The sequence below is a fragment of the Notothenia rossii genome (assembly GCF_949606895.1).
Source record: "Notothenia rossii genome assembly, chromosome: 9".
In the NCBI taxonomy this organism is placed as follows: domain Eukaryota; kingdom Metazoa; phylum Chordata; class Actinopteri; order Perciformes; family Nototheniidae; genus Notothenia; species Notothenia rossii.
Genome location: NC_136907.1, coordinates 9443151 through 9468869, shown reverse-complemented (window position 1 = coordinate 9468869; position 25719 = coordinate 9443151). Strand labels below are relative to the sequence as shown.

The following is a 25719-nucleotide window of genomic DNA, read 5'->3' as shown; positions in this document are numbered from 1 at the left end:
TGCTCTGACGGTAGAAAGACTCCACAAACTGAACAGAATAGCATGCAGATGGGGAAGCCAAAACACAAGATGAATTATTCTTGTTAATATAAAATCATGAACATGTGTCGGTGCATGTAGTTGCTTGTGTTTTGTGAGCGGATGTCTGTGCATGAGAGTGATTCATAAGCTTTCAAAACACAAGTATTTGGAATAAAACATCAGAGCTTCTCTCTCCATTCGAAAGAAAAAGAGGATTAAAAGAATAGACTTATACAGATGTTTTGGCAACTATTTATTCAACAATTTTCATTTCATACATGAGAACGAACCTCTAAATTAAATATAATAAATCCCACAGACAATGGGGAAAAAACACCTTCATTACGGTGCTAAATATCAAATCAAGCCCTCTCAGTACAGCTTGATAAGAAACCCATTAGTTCACCAAGGTACATGTGTCTAACTTGAATCCTGATCTTTACTGTGGATATTTTGTATTTTGTGAGTGATAGTGCGTTACAACTTGTTCCATCTAAGTACTGATATACAGAAAGATGCGTGTTGCTACAAGGAAACACTATGAAATAGAGCAAAAGCATTGAACTGCTTACATAGCATAAGCTAAATTCAGGTAACATTGCGTATCAACACAACTTCTATCATTCTTGAAAACTCGTGATTATTTGCAGCATATTTCTAAATGTCAGTATTTCAAGTCAGTGATCATATAAAACAATGTCTCAAAGTCTAATATCCCAATGATAGCAAGATGACAATTACTGAAGAATCACTGAATGGTTTTATTAACATTGCGATAATCTTAAACTCAACAAATACATGGTGTCGGCAATCAGGGACGAGCAGAGTGATCAGTGCTCACAAGTCCCCATTTTAAGACAGAAAACAAACAAACTCAAAAATAATCTCTCTAAATGAAATATTTTCCTGAGATGCAAAATAAAAATAAAAAGAGATATAATAAAAAATCAAATCTTGACACGTGATTGTGTCACATGTTTTGTCATCTTTGTGATTGGTTTTAGTGTCAACAGTGCAGAGGGACAGAGAAGTGCGCTGAAGCCAAACTGCACAGCAAAGACAGGAAGGGTCAGCGCTGGATCGAAACATGCCATGCTATCATCACTTCTGTGGAGACCAAGACCATCAAAACCGTTATTTAAAACAAGATGTCAACCATAGTAAAGTATTTCAGACGGATTATGACTCAAAGTGGCCATTCCTTTCTTGTTATTTTACTTGATATGGGCCTCTAATTTCCTGAAACTGGAGACAATTGCTTGCGCTAACTTAAGACGAGAATTCACGTGTGTGTCTGCCCCAACTGACTGCAATACTTTGTGACCAGAGAGGCTCTTCTGGGGCAGTGCAGTGTGTGTAAAGGCTGTAGCAGGATGAATACATCATGCAGTATCAGTAGGTGGAGTTTGGACAAGCTTCAATAATAACCAATCACAGCAGCTCGTCTCATCCCTCATTAAAAGAAGCAGGCAGGCAGGAGGAGGGCAGAATAACAAATTGGAGGTGCAAGGCACAATAAAAACAGCTCCCGAAATATGCAGCCAAGGATGTTCTGGTTTTCAATGTAAAATGTAAGTTTCAGGATACACTGAAACCCTCTGATATAATTTTATTTTACTTATAAGTGAACTTAGTCCTCATCGACAGTAACTTGTAGCTTAATATCTTGCTAGCATTACTGTTAACAGTTGCCCTACAATTAGAGCCTACATGAGAGACATTTTCACGATTCTGTACAGGTCTTATTTTGTGCAACAACTGATGTGAAAATTGTTCACGAAACTGTGTGCAATTTCATGCCGAAATGACTGCCAGTATTGCACTTCCTGATCTGCATTAACAAGTCATCTCAGCTGCACCACTCCCACCTTCAGACAAACAAAGCGGCTTCGTTTGGAGCTGGGCAATGTAACCAAACAGAAGCCAGTCTATAATTGACGAGTGCCTGAAGAAAATTGCTAGTATGTTAGCGCTATAACTGTCTTGCCGCCAGGATGAAATTAGAGGCCCATCATTTGCCGGATATTAACCAAACGCATATACAGTATGTTGGAAAGCAAGGAGGCAAAAAGTTTAAAGCTTAGTTTCAACCGACAACAAGAAAAAAATGTATTGGACTAATAACCAACCAAAAGATGTAACACAGCTACAGTTGATCTATCATAGTAAAATAGTGCATGATGGTATGTGCCAGGCTGCTAGAATAACAAATTAAAAAAAGATTCAGGTTCTGTCTAACTATAATGAAAAGTAATTTGAAACTAATCAGCTCATTACTTTCACCTCAAAACAAATATTTACATGTGGTTTTCAGAAAGGAAAAAACAGACACATTTCACCATTTACTAAGAAATATCCATCAAATTAGTCAGAGTGCATAATTCAGTAAATGGCACCTGTTTCAGTTCTAAACACCAACTCGTCACGTCAGACCCGGTTATCTGTGAGTGTTCATTTAATATAAAACAGCCTGTTCCTCTGACTTCAGAATCAACAAATCCATTCAACCACTCTCTTATTTCTAAGATGGATGAAACAACAGAACGTTTGATTGACACCGTCATTGATTTAAGACACAATGAAAAGAACAAGAGATAAAAAAGTAAAAAAAAGACATAACACTATTGTGATAAATGTACCTATACACACATGTGATACAGAAGGTTTTTAGGAACGCTTTAGTGCTGAAGGATAATGTGGTGAGGCTGAAGTCAAACCTGTAAATAGTTCCATATTGATTCAAGTGCACTGAAATGATTCAATATGGCAACTGTGGCTAAGCTTTTGCATTTTTAAAACTAATCATTAAAATGTTTAAAATGTAATATGCAACCTAAATTCTACATCAGTGGTGACATGTTTAATGATTCCCAACTTGTGATTCACTCCAGCAGCTCGAGTCCAACACATAGAGAAAGACCTTACTTGCTGACCTTATTTGCATAATGTTGTAAATTGGCCATCGAATTGGAGACAGCTGGGCCCAGTATTTTATTGCCCTTGGTAATAATTTGCTCCCTTTTAGTAGATTAGTGCCTCGCGTTTAAGTTTCAGTTCCAGAGGCCACAGTGTTTATCCGTCTTTCATGGGAAACTAAATCAGCCAAATGTGTTCAATCTGATGAAAGACGACTGGCAGGGACATATGAAAAGAAACAGAAGTTGTCTCCAAGGATATGTTTAGTTTGTGTGGGAAACTTTTTCAGCCTCCAGCTTGAAGGTAACGTTTCTTTAAAAGCGTTTCAACTCTGATTTGAACTTTAGGGATTAAGAGACGGCAGTTGGGCCATTTCTTCATTTCTTTTCAGCTTTGACATTTTTGCTAACCACATTTTTTACAACATCAAATCCTTTCGATTTTTCGCACCACAATCACAAGAAGCCACGACTCTCCAAAATGAAGTTACAAACATACTTTCATTGCGGTTCTCTCTCAAATAACTTCAGTTTAAATAAATTAAATATGATAAAAGAACCAAACAAAAACATGCTAATGTGTATAACCAAAGTTTAGTTTTCACACATTATATACATGCCTTGTGCCAAAACAAAATACATTTGTTTAAAATTGTTCCAATAAGTATTATGCACTGGTAAAAATGAAAAGAAAAGTAAATAGATAGGGTGGCTAATATACAAATTTGAAGGAATCCAGAATTTAACAGCAATTTTCACAACCACATTTTAGCGTACACAATACACAGCAGGGAGCTTAGAACCATTTAAAACAAAAATATTAAAAACATTTCCTTTTTTTTTTTTATAAAAACATGATTTACCTTACAGTTTCAAAAAAATGCACTGATTTATCTTCCTCATCAAATCAAAGACAGCCTCAGCATCTCTCCACTGCCCATTTGAACAGAAGACACATTCCCAAGGCAATCCAGTTGTTGGCAAGGGAACACAGTTTCTCATTCAGACATTTTTGTGCTTCACTATTTATCTTCAGTTTTTAGTTTTTGGAAAGGAGCCCCCTGCAGATCTATGACCCAGCACTCACACACTATTTCTTTTTTTTCCCTCTTTTTTTGCTTGAAGACCCCATGAAATGGAAATCGAAGCGCAGGTCATGGAGAGTGACTCCAACAAAATGGAAACAAGAAGAGCAGTTATGCAGTATAATGGGGAGAGTTTCTGCCATGTTGGTGATATATACAGTTTAACTAAATAGTTCAATTGAGATACAAATACAGAAAATGTGGTTTTAGTCAAACTGAGGTTATCACTGTTTGTATAAAATAATATTGTGTGTAGAAAACCTTGTTGAAAGCTGTCTGTACCTCAAGCTTAAAAGAGGTGACCATGATAAATACATTATTAACTAACTTATTTTATGAACTTCTCATGGTTCATCTTACATTTCACGGGGTCCTTAAGTATTCAAATGAATAAATGGTGACATAAACACAAACCAAATAATTCAAAGTGAAAAGCTAAACTAATCTCATTACAATTTATACAGCTTTTAGAGAGAGAGAGGAGATTCCTTCTGTACACCTGAACCCTTTATATGAATCACAAACTACTGTAAGCTGTCAAGAGGACCTTGAAGGTGTTGGTGTGCCGCTAAACTGCAGCCTGGACAGTGCAGGAATATACAGAGAAAAGTACATAGGGACAGCAGATTTAGCATTATACACTTGATTGAGTTTATTTAATGGAATGCTTCATGTAGCATTTGTGTTTATTCTCTGCTCTAAACAATACAACACTACCTTTATAACCCCTACCCTAAGAATGAAAATCATATGATACACTTATCTGACCAAGCTTGCTACAGTGTTACACAAAACCTTCTTCTTATCTTACAAGGGTCAACTGTTTAATTACAAGTCTATTTAGAGGGGGATGGGGTCGGGGGACGTGGGTCTAAAAGTACCATATTCAGTGTGATAGACATGTATAAGGCGTAAACAGCAAAGATCTTCAGTAAAATAAAAAAAGACGCAATGCATAATCAAAGAAGCTGTGAGCTAAGCAATGAAATGACGGTCCATGTAACCCATCTACAAAGCATTTACATTGCTACTGACAGACGATACATGAAGGCATTGACAGAAGTTCAATGGCGTCTGTATTTTTAGGCACCGTGTTGATGTGACATATGATCATGTGTTTGTGGACGTGTGTGTGTGTGAACAAAGGGGATATACTGTAGTGTGTGTGTGTGTGTGTGTGTGTGTGTGTGTGTGTGTGTGTGTGTGTGTGTGTGTGTGTGTGTGTGTGTGTGTGTGTGTGTGTGTGTGTGTGTGTCTGCTTGGAGGGGAAACAGCAGAGAAGATGAAGAAGGGCTCATGTAAGAAAGCAGTCATGGTAGATATACAGACTTCCAGGCATTCACGTCAAAGGTGAGGAACAATATGAGAACTGGATAACTTCGGCAGCGACTGCAAAGCTGCCTGTGAAAACCGGCTGCCAAAGAAAAGAAGAAAGCAATAAAGAAATAAAGGACACAATGTAAATGATAGACAAAAGGCAATAATAGGAAAACACTTGGGGAACTTCTCCTGTCTGTGGACTGCCTGCGGGTTTCTTGTTGATACGGCGGGGGCAGTTGTCAGAGGTGGAGAAGAAGAGAGAGAAAAAGAGATACAGAGATTGAAAGAGGGCTTAAGGGAAAGAGGCAGCAGCTCCCTCTGCAGTCTAAATGAAGTATTCTTTCTTTTCTTCTGCGTGAGCATGGTTGCCCTCGGCGTTGATGATGGCTGTGTCGGCGTCGGGCGCATCGTCCGCTCCTTTGGCCTCGTTCGTCAAGTAAGTTCCTGAGAAAACGAAAAACAAACCCACATCAAGGAAAAACAAATACTGAGCAGCCCGGCATGGTGTCTGCTGCCCGGGGCGAAAAAAACACATACTGTATGAAGACAACATCAATAATATCAGCTAACGGCCTACTGTAAATATGAGAGGCTAGGGTAGGAAATGCAAAGAGAGTAAAACCTTAATTTCTTTATTATTTTTTAACGATGGAAGTTAAGGCTCAAAGTCGAACATCTAAATTATATAAAGCACGACTCCACTCAGGAGCATCAGCGTTGGAAACTGACCATTACTTTTTAACCCAGGCGTTTTTTTGCTGTTGCCACTTCCTTTCCGGCAGAGTTACTACATGTATTACCCAGACATTAAATATATTGTTTTATTCAATTGTAATTAAAGAAAGACATCATGTTTGATACATGTTTGTACAGTTTTTACGAAAATGGAAAATTATTTTATGCAATTGAGATTTTATGTTTTTCACCTACAGAATAATATGAGTAGTATAAAAACAGATGGGACATTTGGAGCCTTAGTACAGTCAAATATTTACAATACATTTTTTGGAGTTATATGAAGGACGATTTGCCATAATTTCGAAAGAGATAATGATATCCTATGAGATTGTAAGTCTTACTGAACTAGGTGTCAGAGTTATGAGTCTGAGTGCACATTTTGACAACAATCACAAGCAAGGGTTAACAGTTATACATTTCTATAGCCCTATTACTCTCCCAAATAGAACATGACTGTTTCACGTTTAATGGATGATAAACCAGTGAGTTCTTTGTATGCACGAGGGACACCACACTATGTGCGCATCAAAAAGACGTCCTTTAATGCACTGGTTCCCAACCTGGGAACCAGTGCATTCGCAGGGGGGGGGGGCGCCGGGCCTCAGATGATTTGAGGCCAAATATCATATTTAGACTTTTTTTTTTTTTCTTTAATTTTTTTATTTTTTTTTTACATATAATTGTAAAACAATACATGATTGTCACTAAAAGCCTTGTCTCTACATTACAATAAAATATAACAAATAATTGATTAATTAATTTGAAAAACAATTCAAGTTAGTAGCTATTAAAGGCATAAAAAGACAGAAATGTATAATTCTTTCTTCAATAGAAATGTTTCTTCTACCCGTAAAGAGTCTAAACCGGGCTTTTCTGGATAAGCGCATTTTTAAAACACATTCATGGTCCATGCCGGTTTCAGATTATTTGTCTCAGTTGCTCCGATCAGATCGGTCTCCTCCATTTTGTAGATTATTTACGACTTTTGAATCCACATAAACACATCGGCAAAATCCGGCTTACTTTGAGGATGTGTTTTAAACAGTTTAATCCCTTTGTGAATTGTTTCCACTTCCGCCGTCCTTTAATTTCTTCATTCAGCGGGAATCCAAATGAATAAATCCTGAGTCCAATAACCATCAAAATCACATAGTGCTCCTTAATTACGCTTTCATCCTCCTTTAACAAAATATTTCAAATTCATCTAGTTTGTTATAGTAGTAGTAGCATTTTTTGAGACTTTTAAACTTTAATTACCGCTGTTGCGCCCCCCCCCCCCCTTGTTGCTTGTAACTTGGGATTTGGGGAGGGACTCGGACGTCTAATGGGACAAGAAGGACATGCTTCTGTTGCTCCATGAGCCTTGAGAGGTCTGGTCCACTGTGGTTTTACCTTTATGCCTGGCCAGGTATCTTCCCAGAACAATGATTAGACACAAGGTGACGAAGACGACTACAGCCACCACTCCTCCGATCAAGGCATGGTCCGTGCCGTGCTGCCCAATGGCGTTGGGATCTGAGGAGGGACAGAGAGAGAAACAAAGAGAGCAGATGAAGGCGCTGTTGTTGATGTGAGGGACTCTGGGCAGGGGGGAAGCAAAATACAGACAATTCAAAACAGCTCGTTCCTGCTCTAATGAGCTGCTGTCATTCCTCTCTGCTTTCACATCATGCAGTCATAGCAGAGCTTGTGAGAATAATAACACGGAGAGAGAGAGAGAGAGAGAGAGGAGAAGGGACGGACACCGCATTGACACAAAGGGCGACTATAGGCAGACACACATCCGCCCTGCAAAGTGAAGGGAAAAAGGGAATAAAAGAGGTGAATAATTCAGGATCACCCACACTGTGCTGCAGGAGTCCCCACATGCAAACCAGGGCGGCGGTGGAAGAGTAGTACACAGTAAATAAATCATCACGCGGAAATAAAAAGGAAAGATCAATCTTTCTCTGTGTCCCGTGGAGGAAGGGCTGTTGTTATGAAATGAATTGGGTGTTAGACAGTCTTTACAGGTCCCCAGCTGTTGGTAAAGCAGAGTCATGAGAGAGTGAAGACGAACCTGTTCACGCCTCATGCAAAAAACCCATGAAAGGTTTCCTCTTGATTTAAAAAGAAAAATGCTTATTTCCTTCTCTCAACCTCAACTCCCTTTTCCACAAGGTCTGGCTAGCAGGTTATTTGAGTTGAGAGTGAGGACGTGACACTGACGCTGTCCACTGTCGGCGAACGAAAAAAGGTTGACAGTGACAGCGGTGGGGGAGATGGGTAATGGAATAGCCTGTATTATTCATATCAGTCCATGACACCTGAGAAATTAGCACTCATCTCATTATCCTCCTCCGAGTGCCAGGGCATGCCGAAAGCCCACCCTGTCACCCTGTGTGTGTATGTGGGCTCATGATAGCTGAAATATGGCAATGTCAGGGCACGGTAAGCAGTAATAGAAGGGTGGGTTAATACACACAGCCCACGTCCTACACTGAGACGCTTTCTCTTCAGTATTCGCCTTTTCTTTCTGTGTCCGCCCATGTGGCCAAATTGAACAGCTGGCCTGCTCTCGCTCCATAACTCTTCATGGTCTGAGTGACCAGGCCGTCATACTTCACTGGCTCCCAGCGGACAAACACACACCCTTAGCGACACACGCGCTCGTACACAGCGGTGTGCGCGGCGTGGTTTCACTGTGCTGCAGTTCTGCTTGGTCAGTGGAGCAGAGCGTAGAGGAATGTTCCCCTGGCACGGCCCAGCAGGGCGAGGACTCGGGCGTTTAGTTACACACATGGTTGTGTCTCCTCACCCCATCTGTCAGGACAGTGAGTGTTTCTTAACCGTCACACACACTCTCTGTCCTCCTGCTGCGCTTCAATACGGCTGTTACAACGCGGCGCGGGCACAAACAAGCCATGACAGTTATATGTATGCCTATAGAGAACTACAAGCAGTATGCGGGGGGTCGTGTCCAAGAGAAATTCTGAAATGCTGCTACTACTCACTGCTTTAAAGGTCTCCTTTCACGCAAAATGCACTTTTTGATGTATTTTATACATAAATATGTGTCCCCGGTGTGTCGGGAACTCACAAAGTGTCCGAAGATACAACCCTCTCTCTTTCCCTCCGTACGCAAATCTCTTAAAACGGGGGTACAGAATCAGCGTTTCTCTAACAGGGCTGAAATAGAGGGATATGAGGGATGTCTAAAATGCATGGTCTGTTTGGTATTGTGAGCAAAACACATCATAGACATGTTTTTTTAATATATTTTATATATCTGAGACCCATAATATATGCCTAAAAATAGCATGATAAGAGATCTTTAAAGGAATACTCAGCTACAAATTGGTCTAAGGAGAAGAATCGAAATGATGCTGTGAAATAGCTTGCTAGTGCAGAAATAATAGCAACCGCAGTATGATTGTATACATTTACAGTTTCTTCACAAACAACAATATTTTTCTAGTGCCTCCTTAAAGCTCAGAAAATAATCATGTTTAGTGATTTACTTGGAAAGTGACAATTGTTTGCCACACACTGAGCATATGGATCAATGGCTGGGAAGCAGATTATGCTGCAGTGTCGTTTGAAGGGTTTCAATAGATGTTTTTTAAGCTTGGTTTTTCCTCCCATGAATGCATCACTATCTTGTAGTTACTTCAAACCCAGGGTGACTACAGCACTCGTCTGCGAAATAAACAAGCTACACAATTTAAAGTGGAACTGTAATGATTTTTCAGTTTGTTTACAGGTCTTGGGGAGTACTATGTGTGAAAAAAGGAAGACGAATGCAAGGAAGGGAACAAATAAATGATGGTTACTCTGGATGTGCTGTATCAGTTTTGAACTTATATTTAATAATTGTCTGACAATGTTACAGATGGAACATGTATTCATTGGTCTTTGACAGGGGGACCATGAAGCTGAGGGGGTCTTTAGGGTTACAAAACGGTGCCAAAAAACTATTGCTTGAAAATAATTAGAATTGAGTTTTAAAAAATATGACAACATTTTCATTACTGTAACACGAATCCGATATATTAGCAGTAAAGATAAATTGTCCTATTTGTAGAAATGTTTTTATCTACACAACATTAGTAATCGACAAATTGTTGCACACTAATCCTCATGCTATAATGTGATCAAGCTAACATGCTAAATCGTCTCCATAATGGTGAACTAGTCATGCTATGGCAACACATAATTTGAATAGCTTAGTTTTGAAGTATTAGTATTTTATATTTCATAAAAGGGTTTGTTTATAAATGGCACTTCAAGCATTAATATGCAACTCAATTGTATTTATATGTAGAGGGTAGGGATGGGAACGATTAATCAAATATTCCAAATTATTTAGGTATTCGAATATGAGTTATTAAGATTTTTACAAAAACATTTTTTTATAGGATATGTACATTTCGGTTAACCGGTTAACCGTTTTTTGGGGGGCTGAATATTGGGAATATACATTTGCTTTCAAATTCCCATCCCTAGTAGAGGGGGACCTGCTCTTTCAACTAAGGGTTTCTTGGCCTGAAAAACATTTAAGACCCCTGGATTAAAGGATCTTTCAAGCCAACTTGGGGTGCATATTTGACACAGAAGGATAGATTTGTCGTGGTCTATTCCATTAGCTTGATACTTATGAGGCAACAGAAGCAGGTGGCCCGAATTCATCACAACTTTTAAGGTATAATTAATTTCAAAAAAATAGTTCCTTTATTCTGTTCTAGCCCTCTGCTACTCATGGAAGGAGAAAAGTACAGCATGATGTACGAAGACACACTGAGAGAGGATATGTAAAAAGTCAAGATTGATGGACAGGGAAAGGCTGCATTTTGAGTCGGAGCAAGGGGAAGAGGACAAGGAGAAGAGAGATTTAGAGCGGAGTGTTATACATTGTCATGGCTCCAGAACACATTATGTTTTTATAAGTGCACATGCATTCTTTTCTTACGATTAAATATGAGAGGGTGGCAGAGCAAACTCCTATTTAATATTTACAACCCTCCTTGTCGCTTGGCCCTGCGAGTTGAGCTTGTTTAATATATATTATATTAAATATTAATATATTAAAAGGGGTTCACGGCTTCTCTTAGTCACTGCGTGGTCGAACTTTACCAAAAGTGTTTGTCTCCTAAACTCTGTGACTAACTCCTCGTCTGATCTGTTTCACTGAAACTGGCAACATATGGTACTTTGAGTCAATATGTGATAGTGAAACTGAGTGGGTTTTCAATGGGATGTGTGAAGGCAGCGAATGGGAAACATGGAGTCACATTATCATGGCATACTGCACTTCAAAAGGAAAGCATGTGGGAAGGCTGCAGTACATTTTAGAACAAACTCCCAGAAAAAGTTTTTTGTCTTTGAACAAAATGTGACAAAACTAAACAATGGTAAGTCTGAGATTGGATCCAGAAAGGTTGGGTAGAGATTTGGAATTGAAGTGCAAAGGAACATTATTTGTTCAACTGAAGGCTCAAATACTCCATCAAGGGCTCAGCTGGAGAGAAATGATGAGTCTACAAGAAAAAACCTCCCGACCTCCTCCTTCAATCAGGTCATTTCCTGTTTTATAACAGCCGGATATGACCTTGTTTTCTACAAAATTATAAATAAAGTGGTGAATTTCTTTACCCCGCATAAATTATATGAAAGGAACATCTATTAAATATCCTAATGGGTACTAATGGGTTTAGTTTGGTTGATTTAATTAGTTGTAGATGGCACATGTTGTCAGAGTATCTCAAGCTGTTATAAGCACACATGAGTAAAGTTGTCTAAATGTGTTTTTTTCACACAAGCAAACAGACATGAAACATTTCTCAGAACGGTTGCTATTATGTTTTAGGTTCAGCAAAGTATACACTACTAACACTGTAAACTGGTGTGGGCAATATATATTCACTATCCTTGTATACACTTGCTTAAATAGGTCTCCTGCTGCTCTTAAATTTCAACAGGAAACAACGACGCTACAGCTTTTTATGTGAGCAGCCGATAGTTCACCACTTAGCCAAAGAAGGCTTGTTAGAAGGGCAACTCACTGCATGCCCGCGTGTCCTTCCATCATTCCTCAAAGACCATATTCTCTGTGTATGTCTGCAGAACTTCACAGGAGATGTTTGCTGTTCTGTAAAGTATTGTTCCGGCCTCTCTAGGGCCTAACACTGTACCATCCTCTGAGCCGCCTTTCATCTAAAGTCCTCTTTTAAATTAACAATCTCAACTGATCAGACTTCTTGATCATATTAGCATGCAATTCAAATGGTCTTTGCATACTGTAGCTTAACATACATCCCATTCTTTTAAATGTGTCCTCTATATTTTTACTTTTGAATTACACCTTTTCATCTCTATCTTAGCTATATATAGCTCGGTGAAGCAATGGTTTCAGTTGCCCGGATCAATAAAGCAAGCTAGCTTAAGAACGGGCTTATAGAGCTGCAGTGTCCTTGTGTCTATGGGTCAGAGAATCTTTAACTGTGAGCAAATCGTTTTTTCTCATATCGTGCTTTGCAGTTAATATGACATTTCCCCGAAGAGACTACTGCATAAGATGTGCCAAATCTACAACAAGAACAAATAAATAAAACCTTAACTTAAATGGCTTCACACTGCACATTACATCATTCATTGTGAAACTTAAAGAGGCACATATGACTCCGCATGAATCCTGCTGCAATGAAGTTAAAGTTAGAGATACACAAGAAAGTGCCTGCAAATAGAAAGTTAAAAAGTGCCTGCAGACTTCACTTGTTCGATGAGTCAATTACCCCCAACTTCTTTGGCTTCGACTGGAAATTCACCAATCTGCATCTAATCTGCTGCCGCTACTGCCAAGATGAAGAAGTCCCTGGAGGCTGGAGCAAAGGGCCAAACGACACATACACTTTTAAATGCATGCAGACATAGAGTTACTGTAGAAAAACTAAAAACAGGAGACTTTTTGTAGACACGTGTGTGTGTTTGTGTTTTATGCACATTATTGCCTGCTGGGTCAAAGTGGATTAATTAGATCCTGAAAACCAATTACTTCTGCTAATCATTCAATAAAGCCCACACGTGGACTCCTGCACTATCCTGAATATTCAACAACTCCCTTCTCTCTTCTCAGATTAAAAAGAAATTGTGGTCAACAGGGTAACAGCATGAAGTTATAAGCAATGCAAGATAATTAATCATAGGAATTCATTAAGTTGCAAGGAAGAATCTATCTATCAAAGCAGCTCCATGTTCGGCAAAATCCCGTAACAGCAATGCAATATAACAAAGGAAGAGGCGGCGAGATGACATCAATGTTACACCTGTGGTCAGTGGTGTAGTGGGCGTTGGACGCGGGGGTACGCCGTACACCCACTTAAGCATGATTTTTTTTTTAAACAGTCAAATAAATAGAAAATCATTGCCAGTATTATCAGTTGCAAGTGTGTGTTTGTTATAATAATGACGAAAACATAATAGGCAGATTTCACAGTAGCCTAATTATAATAAAAATGTGGCTCAAGCATTTATGCAACTTGATTTGAAGCGTGTGTGTGAGGGGCAGATAGCACCGTGTGTGTGTGTGTGCATTTTTTTTGTATTTGTGCCACGTCCCACAAATTGAGACTATGTCCCGCATTTGAGTGACAGTCGCACAGAAAGGCCGGATCGGTTCGCTGACGGCCGGCACCGCCCTTTATTATTATTTTTAAATTTTTAATTTAACCTTTATTTAACCAGATAAAAGCATTGAGATTAAATCTAATTTTCAATGCTGACCTGGACAAGATGGCAGCAACGTTACACATATCACAAACATGAATATTGTTTAAACAGCATCATGTTGAGCTGACAGGCGACACAGAGGTCCACAGTGTGCCCCCCCCCCCGTTGATGGTAACTCAATCATGACTATATTGCTGCTGCCTTTCAGAACAAATAAACCGCATTACGGTGCAGGTTAGTTTGGAAGAATTGCATTGTGTAAGCTAACAGTAGCACTAGCCAACACAACAATGAGTGATCTTGGAGGAAACAAGTTGCAACCACAAACCTAACAATTCCCTGAGGGGGGGGGGGGGGGGAAACAGAGACAAATTAATAAAAGACACATGAAGTTTAGACTACCTCCACTGTGTGAGGGCCCATTTAAGACTGCTGAAAGAGTCCCCTGCCATGGAAATGCAATGAATATAAGAGCTATTACATGTAATTCATAACACTAGCCCCAGGATCTAATGATTTCTCTTTATCCAGTTCTACACTCTGTTTCAAATTGTTGCTATAATTCTTCTCTAAAGCGAGTTAATGTGACAGGCCATCAATAATAATTGCCTTGCAATAAGTGGAAAGACCTTTGCATTATGTTTTAATTTCTTCTGTGCTCATCAGCTTTATGGTGGAAGCGAATGAGGAAATGGAGAGAAGAGGCCCTGTCCTCTTCAACACTTCAATATTTCACCCCCTCAGGGACGCTGTAACCTGAACCTAGCCTAACATATCAACTAACCAATTGCCCTGGACACTTGCCCTCAAAAATATATGTCTTTTGATCATCATATGGTCTAACCTGTTCCCTCCATTTAACGCGAGATCAATAGCAATGGAATAAAGCCATTACAAATCGCTCCAAGGAAGGAAAATTGTCCCCACCCTAATTTAATTTTCACAAGGTTTGTCCTCGGTCACAAGCAGAATGAATAGGTGAGTGTGGGGTTCAAGACATACAACATTATCTTTGGAGCGCAACCTGCCCTTTTAATACCTCACAATCCATCTATATTTAACAGCGTTATAGTATGAGTCACTGAAACATGAACTCCATATTTGTTCTCTTTTTTTTTTCTTTCATTCTTAACATGTGAAGGATGAGCAATTTGCTAAAGATAGATTTTAAAGCGAATAGTGAGTATTATTACGATTTGTATTGTCATCATGGCAGCTCTGGTTTTATACTGTGTTCTTCCGTTGCTTGTGTTTTGCCGCATCTGCTTTTTGCTTCTAAACCAAAAGACAGTTGGAACCAATTAAAAACCTTCTCCGTCTTTTGATATAAATGCATCAACTCAACGTATTTGTAAAAGAAATACATAGGTTCGTCCAATATTGATTCTTACACAAGTTGACTGAGACGACTGAAGAGCTTCAAGCTATATTTTACTTTGTTGATCGATATGCAAATATAAAACCTCACATTAAACAAAGGATATGTGCTCTCCTTCCTCAGCTCTTAACACTCACATATCTCTAAATATATTTAGAGGCGAGACACACATGATTTGCATGGATTTGTGTACGTCAGAAGCTGGATTTTCAGACCATTAGAAGAAAATCATCAGGGGAAGTCATTACTGTGGCCTCAAATAGGAAGCTCATGTAAGACTAGTGGGTCGATGTTTGAGCTGTCTTACCATAGATCAGCTGGCTCAAGTCTCAGGAGGCCAAACAGGATAAGAGGGGTTCTGTTTTAATGTCTTACTATTCATATGCAGCTTTTCAGCCGGTGCTCACTTGAAAAGGGAGAAATCTTAGACTAATCCCAACTTTTGAACCCTGACCAATCCCTAGCCGCTGCTCTTGAATTCTCCTCTAGTGTGAAGCCAGTGCTATCAACTTCAAGAGAGGAAACACCCTTTGTGTTTAGCTTTAGAGTACCAACCCTTAAAATCACGATGGTTATGTATCACCATGGTAACATCCAATGTTGCGCATTAACAGAACTCAAATGGCAACCAGCCTTCTCGTATCACTTTATTAAAATGTTTGTTGATATATCTCATGTCATGGTTTACATTTTGATTTAGAGTCTGAAAGTTGTTGGTGCATTTCTTTATTTCTATCATGTTGTCTTCTCAGGAAACAACTAATGGACAAAACAAAAGAGAACTTTCACTCTGCAAGAGGAAGATGGGTATTATTTTAGTTTTTCGTGTCCTCTCCACTGGCAGAGTGAGACACTACAGGCATGAATAATTGCTGTCTCCTCTGCAGTGGGCTTTTTTTCTGCTGCAATATCAGGCTACCGGGGCTGGGGGTTGGCCACACGAATGCTGATTATGAGAAGTGAATAGTAAATATTTTAAACACCAAAGAAACCCTTGTGCATGATTCAACCTTTCAGCTCCACAAGGTCAAAGCTAATTTGCAAGCCATGAAAAAGCATTTGGCACATTTTTGAGAACTCAGTGATGGACGGGGGAGAGAGCGTGCATGTGAGTGTGTTCGTGGAAAGGGGGGCGGGATGACATTGCATAGACCTCTGATACTTAGTGAAAGAGTTATTATAGCCATTAAAGCTGGCTGGGCCATTGAAGCAATGTGGGTGTTGGGCATACCTGCCAGCACTTCATTAATAACGTGAATCACAGACTGCAGGTATGCATCATTCCATGCTGTACAGTCAGGATGAAAACCAGAGGAATAGTGTGCATACCTTTACACTACAGCAAGTATTAAAGGCATGGGTTACTGTCAAATGTTCCCCAATAGAACCGCTGAGTCGACAGTATGAAATATTTATTCACTAATATTCCTTCAAGGGTGACTTAAGGCCTCCATTAAACAGCGGATTAATGTATTTGGCACTTATTCTTACTGTCACTAAATCATGAAATTAAGGCTATTTTTTGGCACATCTTTGAAAAGCACAAGACTAACACCTATTGCATCTTGGCCTCAGTCATTCATATTTTTCCTGGTATAAAAGTTCCAAAAGGGTAATTTATGAGCAAACATGTGAATCATTCATAACAATGAATATTAATGTTGGTTTGGATCAGTTTAATATAACCTCCAATTTGTTTGAATACAACATTGCCCCCAGGCCTAATGATAGTTCAGCATCCGGTCGGAGTCCAGCAGCCTCACCGTGCTTTCCCATTGGCCTGTGGTTGCCATGGTAGCTAACAGGGCTTAATAAGACAAAAAGCCTAAAAGACCTCTCTCTAGGACCTAATTTACAAATCATGTATTAACACTAAAGGTCTTGGAGACTACTTAAGAACAAGACATGTTTATATACAGTATATATATATATATATTCGTTTTTTGTAAATAAAACTACGCCTTGGGCAAGATACTTTACCACAAAATGACTACCTAGGCATGTATACGTAAGTGTATGTAAATTGCTTTGGATTAAAGAGCCAGCAGATAAAAATAACATGTTACATAATGACGGCGAATAAATATTCATAAGGATTTTAATATCTTATATGATTTTTAACTTAGGGTTCATATAGGATGCTAGGTCTAAGGCGGTTGAGAAAATCTGTCGGTTTTTTTCTTATCTCAAAAAACGGTTTCTGTTTGGAAAGCACCACGTCGTTTCTAAAAGATGCAGGACTGGTACGAAGAAGCTCATCAGTCATATGATATGCTAATACTCTGAATACAGACGGTAGCGCTGATCCTACTGTGTATTTCAACTGCACAAGACAACTTTATTAAAAAGACAAAACGTCATGGTGCTGGTACAACTCCACAGTTGTTTGCTTTCATCCAGAGCCTGTAAAAAGACCTGGTAATAAATCAAGTAGACACATGAAAGGAGATAGTGTAGTATCCTGTGACTGGGGACGCAGTGAAGGAGTCTGATATTTAGATTCCCTGAAGATACACTAAGAGGCTATAAGCTTCTCTTGTGTCTCTGCACTACACAAACAGACATCAGAGAAGAATTGAGACATGCTGATGAGGAATATCCAACAACATGTGGAAGCGTGTTATCTCAAAGGGTCTTCAGAGAGATGTGAGGGTAGAAAGGAAAAGCGAGTGAGAGAAGAGCGAAACAGAAGCTTGGGTAGAAAGCAAAGCAGCGGAGGGAAAGGTAGAGGGGGAGGCGAGACTCCTGAAGGACTTTGAAGATGGTAATTTAGAGAAAGCAGCGGTGAAGAGTGGAAATTATTCGGAGTGAATGTGACTGTGAAGCACCATGTAGAGAGGGAGCCGAAAAAGCAGAGAAAAGGTAAATTATGGAAAACGGACATATAAATGAAAAGGAATGACGCTGCCTTACAGAACTGCAGAAAAAAGTGCAGGAAAATGTAGGACAAAGAAAAAAGATCAGTGTGTAATCTTTTATATTAATATTAATGTATTTTAATACTCATATTCTCATATATTAATATATTTATTTGACAGAGCACTATGTAGACATTGGGTAGAGAGAAAGAGAGAGGTCAGACCAAGGACGCTCAACTACCCAACGCTCCAATTTCATTCTAAGTGTGTTCAATACTTATTTTGGGAAAGATAATATACAGTTTTTAATATTTTATCAAAGAGTAAAACAAATATTTGATGTGATTAATGTTCTAGAAATTGTCAGTTTACACATCACCTTGACACGTTTAGAAAGTTACATTGATTCAGAATTCCGGGTATGCTGTTTTTGTTGTATAATGAAAAGTTATCGTTATGATGCTCTATGACGAGCAAGCTTTTGGGCGTGCTGCCTATCACAGCACATTCGTTTAAAATTGACAAGTCACTGAAACACTTTGATTGACATATCACTCTGCTATAGCAGACATGGTGCCATGTCAGCGTTATTGTGGTTGAGACAGACATGTGACAAGACAGAATCACTAGACAAACTGCTATACAACCAAACATGTTTGAACCTTTTCTTTCTCCGTTGTCAAACTGAATAACCTCTGTGGGATTACATGTGTCACAAGGTCAAAAGAGGGCTTTTAAAATAGGGTGAAAGAAACCTGTATATTTGACCATTTCCAGCTGCTATGAAGAATAAAGCCAAACAAACTGCTTTTGGATTATAAAGATACATATTAAAATTCATGTAAACATAATCCGTTTATTCAACATGAATACATTTTTTTCTTATACAGGTCGCCTTAGGAGATATAGATTAAAAGGCTACAGCAACTTATATTCTCCCAGAGGTTTTGGATATACATTCCATTTCTCTATCTATTTAATGCACCTTATTCAGGTCGCATTGACACCAAAATATCATTTCCCCAAGCCATGTCTTCCAGCTCCTCCGGAAGGATCCTGAGACTCTCAAAAAACAGGTGGGATATGAAATCCCTCCAGCACCCGCCACATGGTCTCCTCCGAGCTGGCTAGAGAACCTCTATAGAGAGGCTTCCAGTAGGTAACTAGGTCAGGTGCTGAAACCAACTGGCTCCTTGAGACTCGGAGCCACTTCAATTGGACATTCAGGAACAATTCAATAAGAGGATACTTCATTGTGTGTTTGAATAAAATCATCTGGCTCCTTTTAATGCAAACACAAACTCAGATACATCAAAAGCAGCATAAACAACACAGGCTACATTATCAGCATTGGGAACAGATGCTACTTTGATAATACTAGCCTGTTTTGCTCATAATGGCCCAAGCACTTATATATTCCTGTAGGGCCATTCCCTAAGATCCCAAAGGAAACACTGGTCATTACAGTATCTATGCAAGGGGGCAGAGAGCTGGTTCAATGGTCAACAACCACAACAAAATCTACATTGTACTTTCTTAATCTTCGTCCGGAGTCTTCGTTCCAGGACACTGGCACAAACACACTTGGAGAAAACATCCAGTCTTATATTTAAAAATGGAGGACACCACTACCCTCCATCTCCATCTCCATCTGTTAGGTCAGTGAAGCTGTCCCCAACCATGCAATATTGTGAAGGCATGTCAACCAAGACACAAAAACAAAATTCTGAAATTTCACCACCTCAGGGGAAATTTTATCCATCTGGCACATTATTACTTCAGGGCTTTTGACCAACGCAGTGACCTGTACCAGAAGGAAGGGCAGGGCTTCCCCGAAGTCTCTCCAAATCTGCCTCCACTGTGTTGGCAGCATTCTCAAATTCCTCAAATCGTTCCCCTTTAACGTCCAGGTCAGCAGGAACTCTCCCCTGTGGAGATCATCGCTCTGAAGGCGGTCAACGGTTCTTGGGATGCTGCCATGTCAAGCAGCAGTGACCTTCTGGCTACAACTTGGAGGGTGGATAACACAATGAACTGCTATCATACAATATCCCCAACCTCGCCCAAGATGAAGCAAATATTTATCCAGAAATAAACCATATGCTGGTAGCTGGTATCCCCCAATGTTCTACAATAGCCTGAGCGTATTCCTCTGCACAAAATTGAAATCAACATACCAATACTTTCATCTGATTGGCAGCAAACCAGCCCACCACACTTGACCTTGTGGGTTCATATTATGGGGTTTGTGTGCTAAGTTATCTTTTTGACATTTCACAATTTGGAGAGATATTAACAATAGCATGGGGGTTTTGGTGTGTAGAAGGAAAGGCTTTCTGTGAATGGTATTAATTCAGCAGGATGAAGATGATTTTATTCATACTGCACACTTTAACATTTGAATCCATAACCATACCTCTCTGCATGCCATCAGCCATGTCATTAGAAGGAGAAGAGCTTGAAATGTGAGAAATGCCTTCCCAGCATTTCTGTTTCAGCCATTTATCCCCATCCATTTATTCATATTTTTTAATTAAAATGCTTTAATATTTATATAAAACAGCATTCATACCCTTCAGGAAAAGATTCTCTAATAAGAACACCAAACAGCAGTAAGATGTCCGTTTGGTGGCTACAGAGTTAACTTGGAGAAATAGCCTTTCAAGTCTCAAAGCTCGAAACACAGCATAAGGAGTCATGATGAGACGTCTCCAGTGGACGGACATTTCCAGTTGGACATGACATTTGCTTCTTTGAGGTTTCAGGGCACAGAAGTGCTGAAGTCTTTGAAATGCCAAAGGGACAGTGAATGGAGTATTTGAGATGATTGACACTATTTGAACAGAATGGGACTCAGGAACTCTGAATAATGTCCTTAATGTAAAACACATAACAGGGCATTTTTTGTATGGGCATGTTGTCACAAAAACAGTTGTGTGAGAAAGGGGAAAAATCAAAAAAAGCTAGAAAGGAAATACTTTCTTTTACCATCAGATATACTTCAGTTCTCAGTGTGTCCACATGTGGCAGGAACACTGAGTTTGAGGCAGTCAAGACAGAAGTTATAGGACAGAGGAGACATGAGAGTAAGAGGGAAGTGTGAATATATATAGTAGCATGCTAAGGGGGCTGTGGAGATGTGTGGGGGGGGGGTACTGTACCTCTGTTGCCAGTGACTGTGGGGTCGTGGGTGCCTAATTGAGCGGTAGGATCTGGAGGGATGGGATGTAGGGGGAGAGTGGTGGATGGAGGCAGGGTTGTGGGGACGTCTGGTGGAGGGGACATACAGACAAATGTACACAAAAATAATACAGTAACAACAACAACAAAAATGAATTCATATGGGGGCAGTTAGTTTAAAAATAAAAACAACACAAAATGACATTTTACAGTGACGGGGAACAAGTCCTTAACATAAAGTTGTTGAAAACACACACTTTCAGAAATGGAATAATGAGATACTGTTGATGTAACCTGATGCACTACAAGACATACATTCATTCAATTTCTCATTGATTGCATTTTAATGGTGTTTTTAGGGTCAATGTTAACATGAGTCATATTTGAGAAACAATAACAATTTGGATAAAAGGCTGACACTTACTTTTTTGCTCCGTAGCATATACTGAATTAAAGTAAAAGCCAGAGAATATTTAGTCTATATTCAGAACTTTTAGGTGGGAGTAGCCTGTGGGTATGTCTCAGGCAAAGTGCTTGACTTCTTCACATTACGTTAGAGACTCAAACCCTTCCTCGTCATTCTGATTAAAAAAGTTCTGCCTTTGAATGTAAGAATTATTTCTGTAGCATGTGAATAAGATTAACTGTGGTTCTACTTATGTGGGCGGATATCTGTAAGTATGCAATCTGCACTCTACACCAAGTGAAGACAGTGCTTTGACAGAATGATCAGTGCCAATTATCAATGTATGCGAGGAGGATTTCAGGAGAAGTTAGCCAAGCTGTCATTACCAGGCTCTTTTTTTAAACTTCTCACTCCAGAGCAATGGTACAATTGTTTCACACAAGGCTGGGTTTCTCACTGTCACAAGTTAGAGCAACAGGGAAAATGGGAATGAACCACTGTGTGACAAAGTTAATGAGGTTACACTACCACCTTGGATTTTATGTTTGTGTCATTCTGCTTTTTATGGTGAGCTTGAGGCTTTTAATTGGCTGTGGTACTCATTCTCAGAGCCAACTCTCCTGCGTGTGTCGTTGACATTTCAGCCTGGGTGTGAATCACTAAGCAGCAAAGTGCACGTCTTCAGGAAAGAGGGTAGAGAGAGAACATCTCCTCGTTGGAGGGGGACCATTAAAAAGGTATTTTCAAAGAATTATGGCTGCAATTGCAAAAGGCTAAAAGGTCTGCTAATCACTAATGAAGGGTAGGAACAGACTGGGTGCCATTTCAAAAAGAACAGGTAATGAATAAGACTCCTTGACCCTCCAATACCAAATTGCTTTTTTTGTGGCGTACTATTTGTCAGTTTAATAACATCACTGTAATTAGGTGCACTGGTTATTCTTGTTGTTACATTCAGCTGGCATTTGAAGGAATTGTTAGATGCACACAGACACCATGGCATGGGGGATATTCATTAAACCCCCTTAACTAGTCACTGGCACTTAGCTACAGCGTGTTTGGGCGAGGGACAGCCTTACCTGTATGGGATTTCACAGCCTTCACACAAGATTTGAATTTGAAGGAAACATCACAAATATAAGATGGTATACTCATATTCAGTGTTAACCTGGTTATTTGCTTTACATGTAAATGCAGCACATTACATTATTCAAGTATTTATCTTAGTTATGGAACAGCAAAAGCTTTCCTAAAACAAATGTCTTTATTCAGAATTCACTAAAAGCATTTGCGTCATTTTAAATGTCAACATTCAGAGGTTTCCCCATGTTGCTTTGGCCTCGGCCATTAGAAAGCAGTTCATGAACTATTGATGGTAACCTTAGCTTCGTCTTCCTCCGTCAGGGTTTAACTGTAAATCTACCAAGGACACTCAAGAACATAGAGAAATTACTTCTAGCTCCGGCAAAGCATAGCTACCGGCTATGGTTTTCTCTCTCATGTTCATTAGCTAAGATCTACTTTTGAATCAAAGAGCAAATGAGTCACCCCTCTAGTGCATGTAATGATTATAATGTAATATTTTATTGATCCACTTAGGGAAATTCTCTTTTGCCTCCAGTCGTATGTCTCTCTGGCCATTCCTACATTCCTTTTTCTCTCTAATCGCTCACTACCTACATTTCTAAAACAGGATGATAAGATATGTGTCACGGCTCGGCTCCTTTTTTAAGCATTATTACTTAATGCTAAGAGAAAAATGGAAGTGGAGAAAAAAAGCAGCGAAGAAGAGCTATCTATTTTCCCTCACACTGATTCCCTTTTCCCCCCACCTCCTCTGGCTCTGACTTGGAATTACTTATCCTTCCTGGTGATATTCCTGACAACGCAGCAGTAAATTCTGCCTCCCTCAGACATTTCCCTCCTGGTATGTGTGTGAGAGTGTTTGTGTGTGTGTGTGTGTGTGTAGTATATGGGACGCAGGTTTATTTAAAGAAAGGCGTTGGTGGCATTTGTGTCACCTGAGGCGCTTATTCTCCCCGTGAGAGATGGCACCACTAATCACTCTTAGCACTAATACAGAATGCAGATCAGGATGTATTATATTTTAGTTTTTCGCAGTGGTTCTCATACCTGTGATAGTTAAGACACTCAAGATTTGTCTTTGTTCCTTTGTCTTTAGATGTGATCACATGGAACACATTACCCACACATTAGCCTATCGTTTGAACTCACCATAGACGTAGAGTACATATTCAGCGCTGCTGGTCCCGAGGTGGTTGCTAGCTTCGCAGCGGTAAGTGCCATTGTCTGTCTTGTTGAGCGAAGTAAAGGTGAGCTCCCTCCCCTCTACAATCATCCGGTCCAGGTCAGGAAGCTCACCCCCGTCCTTTGTCCACATCACGGGGTCTGGCCTGGAAGGTGAGTGGATGTGAAAGAGAAACAAGGCATGATTTATGATCCTGTCTGAAGCATAAAAAGCTGACATCAACTAACACAGAATTTGAGAGACTTACGAAGGGTTTCCTTTGGACATACACTCCAGCTTTAAGTACTGGCCCTCCTGAGGGACTACAAGGGAGTTGATGATCTTCACATGAGGAGCATCTAGGACAGGGAAGAAGAATTTAAGATCAGTAATACATTTTTTATTAAAGGTGATCTATTAAGCTTTTTCCTGTGGTGTGATAGGTCTCTATGCATGTAAATCAGGGGTGTCAAACTTAAGGCCCGGGGGCCAAATCTGACCCGCGACTTAATTTCATGTGGCCCCACAAGAGCTTGCAAAGAATATAATATGTTTATTATACGGTGACATGCCGCTTTACAGAAGCACATTGCCCATAAACTACATATCCCACAATGCATCTCAAATTAGACTTTTTTTTCGGGATTTGACTTTTTTTTTCAAAATGTTACTTTTTTTTTCAAAATGTCACTTATTTTGTTTTGTTTTTCCAGAATGTGGCTTTTCTTTTTAAATAATTTTGTGACATGCACACTGAAGACACTTGCAATTGTTTGCCCTGGACCTCTGCTTTCAGACGTAGTTAATTATGAAGTTATTACCCTATCCGATAATAATCCAATGCAGAGGCAATAATGTTATATAATACATTATTTTATATATATTAAATATTTATATAGTTATTATTATATAGTCTTATATATAAAACTGGCCCTTTGAGTGCAACCGTGATGCTAATGTGGCCCGAGTTGAAATTGAGTTTGACACCCCTGATGTAAATGGTCTGCGTTCCCTCTAGAGGGACTTTCTCTCAACACACTCCCCCTAAATAAAAATAGTAACCTGGCATATAAGGGTCCTTTTAAGAAGAATATTCTATGATTATTTGACCAAAAATACAGTAGGTTCATCCTATTGCTTATTCCTTAAACTAAACCCTATCGTTTTGAAAATATCATTATATAGGATGACCCCCTGATTAAAATAAAACATGAAAAGTAGATTCATGATGTGTATCTATAAGAAGACTGTTGAGTATGAAAAGCTTTTTATGGTTGATCATTTTCAGGATTCTGCAGCTGTATACTCATTCTCACTAATTTAGCTACCTGCAATTTTTCTTTTCTGGTTCCATGTCAACAATATGTGTGTTTGAGTGTGTGCATGTGTTAGTGTGTACACTCACAATGGACCTCCAGTACTTCAGTGGCCTGCTGTGGCGTCTGTGCGAGTGCCACATGGTCCACTTTGCAGGTGTATGCCACTCCATCATCATTTCTGTCCACATGCAGCTGCAGAGAGCTCCGGACTGTAAAGGTCTTCCCACTTGCATTCACCTCTTTGGCACCTTTGGAGAAAGTAGCATACTGTCACACATGCAGCACATTCATCTTGCAAGAAGTGAGGGCCACACACCTGCTTTAGAAAAGGCATATTATGCATTGAAACGCATGCGCTTAAATAGAGTGGTGCAGGAACGAGTCCTACAACCCAGTGAGTTAGAATTTGACCACTTCCGGTTCCCTCGTCTCAGAAAAATAGAAATATGGAAAATAGCTTGAAATAACGTCCGTGGTTGACACAAATTTAAGACACGAATCACGATTTGTTCCACGAAATTAAATACATCAGCAGTGACCCCACTGG

The 25719-nt window shown here is 39.5% G+C and overlaps 1 protein-coding gene across 3 annotated transcripts in view; it reads right to left on the bottom strand.

The window, feature by feature from the left end:
• Positions 1-261: 261 nt before the first annotated feature.
• Positions 262-25719, bottom strand: part of cadm2a (cell adhesion molecule 2a) — a 184042-nt gene continuing 158584 nt past the window's right edge. For 2 of the 3 annotated variants that reach the window (XM_079647409.1, XM_079647410.1), the window contains 6 exons: positions 25259-25420; positions 24122-24212; positions 23841-24019; positions 21181-21288; positions 7472-7594; positions 262-5785 (listed from right to left, as the gene is read on the bottom strand). In XM_079647409.1, the coding sequence (XP_079503535.1) occupies positions 5667-5785; positions 7472-7594; positions 21181-21288; positions 23841-24019; positions 24122-24212; positions 25259-25420 (782 nt within the window). In that variant the 3' untranslated portion in view covers positions 262-5666. The remainder of the gene's footprint in view (positions 5786-7471; positions 7595-21180; positions 21289-23840; positions 24020-24121; positions 24213-25258; positions 25421-25719) is intronic. The other variant, XM_079647411.1, reaches the window with a different exon arrangement.